This window comes from Chiloscyllium plagiosum, chromosome 7 (genome assembly GCF_004010195.1).
Source record: "Chiloscyllium plagiosum isolate BGI_BamShark_2017 chromosome 7, ASM401019v2, whole genome shotgun sequence".
Taxonomy (NCBI): Eukaryota; Metazoa; Chordata; class Chondrichthyes; order Orectolobiformes; family Hemiscylliidae; genus Chiloscyllium; species Chiloscyllium plagiosum.
In genome coordinates this window covers 67,138,808-67,150,237 of record NC_057716.1, presented here as the reverse complement: position 1 = coordinate 67,150,237, position 11,430 = coordinate 67,138,808, and the positions used below count along the sequence as shown (strand labels likewise).

The window sequence follows — 11,430 nt, the reverse complement described above, 5'->3', positions numbered from 1 at the left end:
GGCTGTGGACGCCTCTGCTGCAGCTGGAGAGGGTGGGGGAGGGGTTCCTGCTTGCTGAGAGCTGCGGGCTCCCTTCCCTTTGGTCATTTTTGCTAAATATTAGACTGTTTAAATGTAATACTAAGCAACTAATTAAATTAAACAGCTATTATGAATGATTTGGTGAGTGTGATGGGGGTGGGTGACCCACTTTACCCAAGTCTTGGGAAGAGCACTATAGACTCAGACTTGCTGGGTCGCCGCCTTCTTGGATTCCCACCCATGCTGAAATCTCTATACCTTAATCATTAGTTTGCTTTTTGAATCAATGAAGAGCAATAAAGAAAATTGTTATGATTAAGCAGTGTAAAGGAATTAGTATTAGAACAAACTTTAGCAAGTGACCGTCCTGAGGCCACATGTAGCCCCCAGGAGTCCATCCCATAGTTCTGTCAGAGTAATCATTGAAGGTGAACCAGTGAGTAGAGTGTGGGCTTGTGAGAAACAAAGCTCATTCACTTCAATAATTTCAGTCCAAGACAAGATCTGAATCAGTAGTGTCATTTATTTTACACTTGCAAGCGGGTGTGATGTCCACAAAGCAGGGACAAAACACACCGAATTCAACAAATTCTCGATATTTATATAATTTGGTTCCTACATTTTTTTTCTTATTTCATTGTTTCCCCCCCGTTTACATCCTCCATTTCCCTAAGACTGATTCCATTACTCCCATTTATCTCCGGCCTTGTCTGTGACAAAATGCTTATTCTGGCCTCACAAGGCCGTTTGACCTCATCCCACTGCAGGTCATTGTTAGGCATATTCTTTCTTCATCATTATCTATTCTCTCCATCTGTGCCTCTCTGGAGGCCGTTCTGATCCCTATGACCTCTTTAATTGGGGTTTGTCCCTGTGTCTCTGGAAAAGTGGGAAATAGATGTTTGTACAGGCGTATCTGGCCTAACTTCATCCCCTCACAACATCTTATCTATTTGCCCATAATATCTACCATTGTTTTGCAATCACGTTTCACGCTGGCATACCACTTTAGCTAATACAAAAACAATTATATATTTCCTCCACATAGTTTCCATTCTTGTTGACTCAGCTCTTGGCCAAAACAATTACACACTGATGTGAGTTCATTTACTTTGTACCAGAAATTATAATTGCAGAATTACAGAACTGCAGAAGAAACATTAATTTACCTATATCCCACAGCCTGAATCCTCATGTCCAGAAATCTTTGGCACCTAGCCAGTTTGCAGCCCTAACCTTAATCCTATTTTAGTGTTCAATACCATTCACAAATCTTCAGATATTGAAGTATTCCACGTCCACATGTAGTAAGCTGCAGAACAGTTAGGTTTGAGCTGATATGCGGCAATTTACAATCCTGTTGCACAAAGGCCATGCAGTGACCATCTCCAGCAGCAGTAATTCAAAGAGTCTCACCTCGACATTCAATGACATTATCAATGCTCATTCTCCCACTATCACCATCCTGGAGGTCATCATTGATCAGAAGCTGAATTGGTCTGGCTATGTAAATACTGGAGCTATAAGAACAGAACAGAAACTGAAATTTTGGAGTAAGATATCATCTCCTATTTCGCTAAAGCCTGTCCACAATCTGGCAAAGCTCAAGTCAGAAGTAGAATGGAATATTGTCCTGGATAGATGCACTTCAAGCAACCATCAAGAAGCCCTACAATATCCAGAACATGCTACGATTAGCATTCTACCCTCTGCTTTGAACATTCACTTCCCCACTGCTAGCACAGAGGTAACAAAGTGTAACCTCTACAAGATGCACTGCAGTAACTCACCAATAGTCCTTTAACAGCACCTTCCAGACCCACATTCTTCCAGTCAGATGGACAAGGACTGTGGATGCATGGGAATACACAGTTTGCAAGCCTCTCTCCCAAGCCACAAATTTCTTGACTTGGAATTGGTGGATTAAAATCTGGCCCAAGAGGGAACAGATAGCTCAATAATCTTGGGAACCCCACTGTAAGAGAAAAGGAAGAGACTATGACAGAATCTCAACATGGAGTCATCCTCATGAAATCCAAAACTGCTATGAATTAAAGTTGGTAAGACCCTGAAGAGCAGACAAGAAATCATCCTATTAGGTTCTTTTTTCTTGAGATTCTTACACACTTGATGTAACTGCAACACTCCAACTTCTGTGAACAAACAAAATTTGATTAAGCACAGGACAGTAAAGCTTTCTGGAGAAACCCTTAACACTCTTCACAATGCTTGCAAAGCCATGTTAAGGAATCTCTCTCTGAACAAAGGAAACAGTCCTTCCTTTATACAAAATCATTACATCATAATCAGTAATGCTTACAAGGTAAATCCAAGCCATTCCCCCTGCAGTCATATGCTACTCAAAACACAATGTAGTGACCATATCATTTCCAGAAACAATATAATGTAAATCATCTCTTAATGGTCAAATCTGTAGTGGATCTGCAAAATTCCAACTGCAATGTTCTTACTGATTTCTGAACAGGGGAATGATACTGTTATCCATTTATGCTGAATAACTAGGAAAGGCTGTGTAAATGGCCCTGAATGGCAAGAGATGGGAATGTAAATTCTTTCCAATCTAACTGTTAGAGAGAGACATCCTACCCCAGCCTCGGGACATCCAATTTCCATCAGGTCAGCAGAGCAAATTAATCCTTTAATATCTCAGTCTGTAAGTTTTAGTTGCTTTGACAGTATGACCTTTACTACATGCAGCCCTATCATTGAAGCATAGAGTTCCAAGGACCACCCCCACAACTTGCCATAGAGCGTCCACACCTGTTAAAATAGTGATGGGGAGGGACACATTGCTGTTGTAAAATTGCCAGCAAGACCACCAAGTTCACCCTAATTTGGGCCTTAATTACCTTAAGTGCTGTCCACCTTCATGGTGCAGGTTAATTAGATAAGTAAATAAATAGTAATGGAGAAGTAGTACAAAGGTGAAAGCCTGCAAATCACCTGGACCTTTAGCCTCAAACAGTTTGATTTTTAAAAAGGTGTCTACAGAGATAACAAATACATTGATTTTTCACCTTGCAGCATTCCCTAGATTCTAGAATAGTTCCCTGTGGATTAGAAGTGAGAAAAAAAAATCTTGTTATTTAAAGTCAAGGATGAGATAAACAAAAATCTGTAGGTAAAGTGAGCTGACTGCATCAGCTTGTGTTTACACAGTGAATCCCTAGTGACTCTTCTAACAAGTATTTAAATCTTTTGTCATAGAGAAAAGTAGTTGGGGATTATCTTTGCATTCCAGCATGATATTGGAATAGTGAGTAGATTCAGAAGATGAGAGCAGAATCCAGTAGTACTTTTAGTGTTCAAGACAGGTCAGGAAAGGAAATGGGTAAGCGAGTTGTTTACAATATTGTTTCATGTCCATTAGAATTCTGGGACATATAGCAATATAAGGGGAATGGCCAAGGTGAACAACTGTCATGATTTTATTGTGGAATAGGACATCAAGGGCAGACGGGAAAGTGCAGTTGACTAAATCAGCAGCTGCAGAAATGTTGCAAATGGCATCAAAGATTAACTATGTAATTTGAACGTTCAGGTGGAAGTGAATTGGGGAATAGTTTATCCAAGTATAGAAGTTAGCAGGACTGAGAATCCCATGTTTCTCTCAGTGGCAATTAATTTTCCGACACCATGTTTAGGCATAATACCTGGCTTCTCCCTCCTTGTTTGATTGGGGGTGTTATACCTGTGGGTGGCACAGTGGTTAGCACTGCTGCCTCACAGCGCCAGAGACCTGGGTTCAATTCCCGCCTCAGGCGATGGACTGTGTGGAGTTTGCACATTCTCCCCATGTCTGCGTGGGTTTCCTCCGGGTGCTCCGGTTTCCTCCCACAGTCCAAAGATGTGCAGGTCAGGTGAATTGCCCATGCTAAATTGCCCATAGTGTTAGATAAGGGGTAAATGTAAGGGTATGGGTGGATTGCGCTTCGGCGGGGCGGTGTGGACTTGGTGGGCCGAAGGGCCTGTTTCCACATTGTAAGTAATCTAATCTAATCTAAAAATATATTTTCAGTTAAGTGGTTTCCTGCCTATCTGAAAACATATAGGCTTTAGACGCCAACTTATCCAATAGAATTGCTGATATTTAAACCTTTACTTGTGGTAAATCAATCTGCATTCTATTGTTTTGTATTACTGCACACTGAAAGAACAGTAAAATCAAGTAGGATGGTGGCTCTGTGGTTAGCACTGATGTGTCACAGTGCCAGGTACCTGGGTTCGATTCCAGCCTGGGAAAACTGCCCCATAGTGTGCAGGGATGTGCAGGTTGGTGGATTAACCATGGGAAATACTGGGTTACATGGATAGGATGGGGGTGGGGTGGGGTGGGTTGGGATGAGATGCTTTTTGGAGGGTTGGTGTGGACTTGATGGGCTGAATGGCCTGCTTTCACAATGTAAGGATTCTGTGATGATTAAAAAAAGAACTGCGGTTGTTTAAAATCTAGACAAAAGTGGAAATTACTGGAGAAACTCAACAGATCTGGCAGCATCTCATACTGATGAAGGGTTGCTGGACTCAAAACACTGACTGTGTTTTCTCTGCACAGGTGCTGTCTGATTAGCTGAGTTTCTCCAACAATTCTGTTTTTGTGACTGAAAGGCCAGTATTTGACAATACTGCCTTAATACAATGTTACAGTGTTCTTCTGAATGTTTTCTGCAGCAAGATGTCGAGTGTTAGAGAAAGAGTCACATGAAATCGATTTGCAAAAGAGAGGAAAACTTCGCTTAACTGTCAAATCTCTAGGAGATGCTGATGGGGACTGTGCCACAACACCACAACTGGCTTCAAGACAGTCTGTAAGTTAATGTGTTCAGGTATCTCTGTGTTCTTCTAGTAATCTATTTCAAATTATTTTCAAATTATTAGGTTTCATAAATAACAGGGCTTACAGAATCACACTGTTCCATTTTTGTTTAAGCACAGTTACGGCATATGAAACACAAAATGCTTTGTAATTATAGATTCATAGAGATGTACAGCACGGAAACAGACTCTCCAGTCCAACCCGTCCATGCCGACCAGATATCCTAAATGTATCTTGTCCCATTTGCCAGCACTTGGCTCATATCCCTCTCAACCCTTCCTATTCATATGCCTATCCTGATGCCTTTTAAATGTTGTAATTATATCAGCCTCCACCACTTTCTCTGGCTGCTCATTCCATACACGCACTACCCACTGCGTTAAGAAGTTGCCATTTAGATCCTTTTTAAATTTTTCCCTGCTCATCCTAAACCAATGCTTTCCAGTTCTGGACTCCCCCACTCTATTTACATTATCCATGCCCCTCATGATTTTATAAACCACAAGAAGATCACCCCTCAGCCTCTGCGCTCCAGGGAAAACAGCCCCAGCCTATTCAGCCTCTCCCTATAGCTCAAATCCTCCAACCCTGGCAACATGCTTGTAAATCTTTTCTGAACCCTTTCAGGTTTCAAAACATCCTACCAATAGGAAGGAGACCAGAACTGCACACAGTATTCTAAAAGTGGCCTCACCAATGACCTGTACAGCCACAACATGGCCTCCCAACCCCTATACCCGATGCTCTGACCAATAAAGGAAAGCATACCAAACATCTCCTTCACTATCCTATCTCCCTGCAACTCAAATTCAAGGAAATATGAACCTGCACTCTCAGATCTCTTTGTTCAGCAACACTCCCCAGGACCTTTACAGTTACATATATAAAAAACCTGCCCTGATTTGCCTTTCTAAAATGCAACCCCTCACATATATCTAAATTAAATTCCATCTGCCACTGCACAACCCATTGCCCCATCTGATCAAGATCCCATTGTAACCTCTTTGCTGTCCACAATACCTCCAATTTTGGTGTCATCTGCAAAAACCCCTCACATATATCTAAATTAAATTCCATCTGCCACTGCACAACCCATTGCCCCATCTGATCAAGATCCCATTGTACTCTGAGGTAACCTCTTTGCTGTCCACAATACCTCCAATTTTGGAGTCATCTGCAAATTTACTAACAATACCTCCTATGTTCACATCCAAATCACTATGACGAAAAGCAGTGGAGCCAGCACTGAGCCGTGTGGCATACCACTGGTCACATGAGCATATTCAGTGGTGTATTTTAAACACACACCACTTTGCCGTCCACTCACTTGTTTCTGCTTGCTGCTCTCCTGACCTCCTCATTTCTTCCTGCTTGCTGCCTCTCATGACCCTTTCATTCTCTCCTGTTTGTTGCCTCTTCTGACCCTCTTGCTTCACACTTCACTCTCCCTCCTACTTACCATCCTGCTCATTGCAGCCTATTACTTGCTGTCGTCGACCTGAACCCTTACTTCTTGCCACTCACTACATTGCTGATTGACTCCCTCTTGCACCCACTTAGTCCTTTCCACTTGCTGAATTGCTTGCTACCTCCCTCTGCAGTCATCATTGTGAGGGTGAGCTAAAGAGAGCTGTAGTGAGAGGAAGGAGTGAGGGGGTCAGGATAAGTGGAAACGAAAAGTAAGCAGTGAATATGAGTGAGTGAGATATCAGGCTAGGAGCAACAAACACAAGTGAGTGAGAGGGAGTGAGCAAAGTGCAGCGAATGAGAGAGACCTGGGAGATTGAGAGAACAGGCAAAGGAATGAGAGCATTGGGAATGGGAAACTATGAGCAGGAAGAGAAGCAATAACCAATCTGACAAATTGGAAGCAACAAGCAGGAGGAAGTAGTAAAAGAAGATTTTTGGACCAGTTAGGTTCAAGGCTGACGATAGGGTTTTAATGAAAATGTTACCAAGTCTGGAAACTAATCCAACCTTGTTACATGTTTCTTGTGGGAATATGATTTTTGTTTCACAGATTTTCATTTGGCATTCAGTGTTTAGGAATGTGTTAGGAACACTAGTCAAGGCATATGAATTGTAAAATATAATTTAGATTTTTTAAGTATAATTTTGATTTTTAAAAAAACAAATTTGACATTTTACAGGACCTGGATACTGTAAGAAAACTACGCAAGACAGAAACAGGTACACCAACTTTCTTCTCAAAAGTTAAAATGTTGATGCATTGGAAGGAACCTATTCCTCCTATTGACACTTTATGGCAGGAGACAATCAATCTTTCAACAAACAGGTGTATGTGGACTGTATGTTTGATTGAATGTAGATGGAATATGTGTAATTGTGTGACTGAGTCAGAAAGTAGAAGGAAAATACTGAAGAGTAAATCAATTTAAGACATTTTGATTAGGTGGTAATAAATCTATCTTATTGGTGATTTAGTTTTGGGGGTTGAGATTAGAATCCCAGGAGAAACCAGAATGAAAAGACAATGCTTCCCTGTTTTCTATAAACCCTTTGACTATATTTGATTGTAATTTTAGTGAATATTGAACTTGTACTGCAGTTTTCATGCATCAGTTGTTCATCCAGAATCTTAGCAGTGATTCAGGCTCAAGGGGCTAAATTCCTTTTCATATAGTTTCTCCAAGTTTCATGCACATCTTAGAAAAATTCACATATTTTTGAAGATCTTTGTCCCATTGGCATAAAGAAAGCTATACATATATTTAGGGATTTAGAAATGCATTGGATCTTGCAGGACCATTGTCACACTTCTGAGTGTTGCCACAGATTCAAACTTCTGAATTTGTTCAAGTTTAGAACATTTCAACAATTTTTTCCAAATACTGCCAACTGTAATATGGTGACAGAATAAAAAGATTTTTAATTAAAAGTTGAGTACCAGCTGTGTATTGATTGTGGTGCAATAATTGAATACAAGAGGAGTAATTATTTCTTGATATTTTGTGCAAAGGGTTCAGGTGAATATTAGCCTCAAAATCTGACAGCTTTTGATCCTGCTGATTACAAGAGGATGTAGATGGGCTTGTCAAATGAGCTGATTAGTGGCAAAGGATGGATGTGATATTATAGCTAGAATATTAATCCAGAGACTCAGGTAATATTCTGGAGATTCGGGTTCAAATGCTGAGCAAAAGTGAGGGAAAACTGAGGGCTGAATTTTTACCAATCACTGCAAGCATATTACTACCACATTATAAAATAATCGCTTTCCTCTTACCAGCAAAAGCAAAAAAGGAGAGATATGAAAATTACATTTTGATATTGAGCTAAAGCTATTGAAATTTATGTTTGTGGCAAAACAAAGACCTTCACATCTGACGAAGTCATAGGACAGCTTAGTTCAAAGTTTACAAGATTTGTTTAACCGTTTTACAAATCTGTGGAATTTTTCTAGTTCTGTTAAAAGTGTATTGAATAACTTGGGAATAAAATTGCCTGCAAATGTCAATGTTCAAATGAGAACTGATGTTAACAAAAAACATTATTTTTTTCAGAATCAGAGAGTAACTATTTGGACTATGGAGCTTAATTGGTGTCAGAACAAATTATTTTCAATTGTTTTCACTGTTGCTAGATTAAAAAAAACCTGGAACGTTGTTGAAAACAGCAGTATAGGTGTACCTTTATCAGATGGACTGCTGCAACTCAAGAAAGCAACTCTATCACTACCTTCTCAAGCAATGGATGACAATGCCACATTCCTTTTTTTTAAGAAGTAGAAAATGGTAGAAGTCAGGTCAGGTCAGTCAACATCTGAAACGGAAAGCTCTATTGACATATAAGGGACGATCTTGGGCACTCAAAGATAATATTTTAAAAACTACTTCATGTTTTGTCTCCCCAACTAGATAAGCTAACAATAGTGGTTCTCAGGCCTTACCGTTTGAAAGATCTTATTTCAAACGAAGTAATAATTACTGATGCCCATGTTGATTATAATACAATAAAATTACTTTCTGAATGATTTATTCAGCAGTGCCTTGTTAAAAGAAGTTGACAGATTTGAACAAGCTGTCTGATTTGGTAATTAATGATGTAAACACTCGTATATTGCCTTTAACTGCAAGATAACTTTACTGGTTTGGCAACATGCCTTTTGAATATTTCACTGGAAGGCACACCTCTCATTGTATTCAGTGACATTGTGTATGGTGAGACTCAATGGATACAAAAGGTTGTTTGTCCCTCCCTCACTGCTATTCCTAGCCCACCTTTGCTGAAACACTATTGGCATGCTGTCAAAGACTTTCCTGTAACTGGGCCACCCAACAGTACATAGGTGTCCACAGTTCCCAATTTGTGCTCCTTGCCTCTTCAACTAAAAACAAAGTGATGAATCAGTATACCTCTATGTTTAACATCTGTTGAAGGAAGCACTCAGGATGCAAGGGCATAAAATGCATGGGTGGCACGGTGGCAGTGGTTAGCACTGTTGCCTCACAGCGCCAGAGACCCGGGTTCAATTCCCGCCTCAGGTCTAAAAAAAAAATCTAATCTAATCTAAAATGTACTTTAAGTAGGGGCTTCAATGTTCATCACTAAAAGAAGGTTGGCAGCTTCACTATTGACCAAGCTGATTGAATTCTAAAGGATGTAGCTGCTAAATTGTGGCTGTGGAGACAGCAGGGAGGAAACCATCAATAGGGAGAAGTGTACTTAACCTCGTCCTTATCAATCTGCCTGTACCAAGATGTATTTGTCCATGACAGAATAATACGGACATCTGTTGTACAGTCCTTGTGGAGATCAACTGCCACTTTCACATTGAGGAAATCATCCATTATGTTGTGTGATTTCACCATGATACTGAATAGGATAGATTTCAGACTGCTTTAGTGACTCATGACTGGGCATCTATGAGGTGATGTGGGCTAATAGCAGCAACTGAATTTGATTCAACCAAAATGTCTAACCTCCTGCCAAGTTAATCTTCATTCTCCCATTGCTATAAAGACAGGCAATCAACCCTGGTTTAATAAAGAGTGCAGGAAAACATGAGATATACTTAAAAATAAAATGTCAGCCTGGTGAAACTGAACTTCTAGCATAAGCAGTATGTGATAAACAAAGCAAAGTGATCTCTCAACCAACAGATCAGATCCATATTCTACAGGCCTGACATATTTTGTCAAAAATGGTGGTGATGGGCTCCACAAATAGCTTGATCCTCAGTGATGGGGGTGTCCACCATATTGTTGCCAAAGACAAGACTGACGTGTTTTCAAGCATCTTCAGCTAGTGGATTATCTGTCTTGCTTTCCTTGTGAGAAATGAGCCCTCTGCTAATTTGCCTCTCTCCACATGATATCAAGAAACAGCTAAAGGCACCAGATACTACCTTTAGCAGCCATGGGCCCTGACGACATTCTGATAGAAGTACTGAAGGCCTGTGCTTCAGAATTAACTCTATCCCCAGTCAGGTTTTTTCATACATATCAACACTGGCATCTTCCCAACAATGTGGAAAACTGGTCAGATATGTTCTGTCCACAAGAATAAGGATAAACCCAACCTAGACAATTACCACCATATCAGTCTCTTCACAGCAATCAGCAAACTGTGGAAGCAGTCATCAACAGTGCTATATCGTGGTACTAGCTCACCAGATGTTCAATTTGGATTTTGTTAAGCCCCTGCACTGCCTTATATGATTACAGCCTTAGTTTAAAAATAAAAGCAAAAGAGCTGAATTGAGAAGGGGAGGTGACAGTGACTATCTTTGATCTCTGATGGAATGTGGCACGTAGGAGTCCTTGCAAAACTGAAATCAAAGTGAACCAACAGGAATGCTCTATTCTGGTTTTAGTCATATTTAGCAATGGAAGAGGATTTTGATTATTGGAGGCCACTCATCTCAGCCCTAAAACTGAGAGCCTCTGCAGGATCTTACAGGGATAAGTTAGGTCCAACCATCTGTAGCTGTTTTATCATTGACCTTTCCTACACCATAAGGTCAGAGGTGGTGCCATTTGCTGATAATTGCAAAATGCTTATGTACAAATGCAGCAAGATCTGGAAAACATATAGGCTTGGCCTGATAAATGGCAAGTAAAATTTACATCACACAAGTGCCAGGCAATGACCATCTCCAACAAGAGAGAATCTGACCATTACCCTTCCGTTCGACAAAGTTCCCCATGGGAGACTGATAAGCAAGGTTAGATCTCATGGAATACAAGGAGAACTAGCCATTTGGATACAGAAATGGCTCAAAGGTAGAAGACAGAGGGTGGTGTTGCAAGGTTGTTTTTCAGACTGGAGGCCTGTGACCAGTGGAGTGCCACAAGGATCGGTGCTGGGCCCTCTACTTTTTGTCATTTACATAAATGATTTGGATGCGAGCATAAGAGGTACAGTTAGTAAGTTTGCAGATGACACCAAAATTGGAGGTGTACCTGTGACCAGTGGAGTGCCACAAGGATCGGTGCTGGGCCCTCTACTTTTTGTCATTAGCATAAATGATTTGGATGCGAGCATAAGAGATACAGTTAGTAAGTTTGCAGATGACACCAAAATTGGAGGTATAGTGGACAGCGAAGAGG

At 40.6% G+C, this 11,430-nt stretch overlaps 1 protein-coding gene across 1 annotated transcript in view; it reads left to right on the top strand.

The window, feature by feature from the left end:
• The window catches only part of LOC122551674 (protein mono-ADP-ribosyltransferase PARP14-like), a 73,586-nt gene that overhangs the window by 10,074 nt on the left and 52,082 nt on the right, over nucleotides 1–11,430 (top strand). The window contains exons 2-3 of the mRNA XM_043693978.1: nucleotides 4,714–4,850; nucleotides 7,009–7,048. Of these exons, the coding sequence (XP_043549913.1) occupies nucleotides 4,714–4,850; nucleotides 7,009–7,048 (177 nt within the window). The remainder of the gene's footprint in view (nucleotides 1–4,713; nucleotides 4,851–7,008; nucleotides 7,049–11,430) is intronic.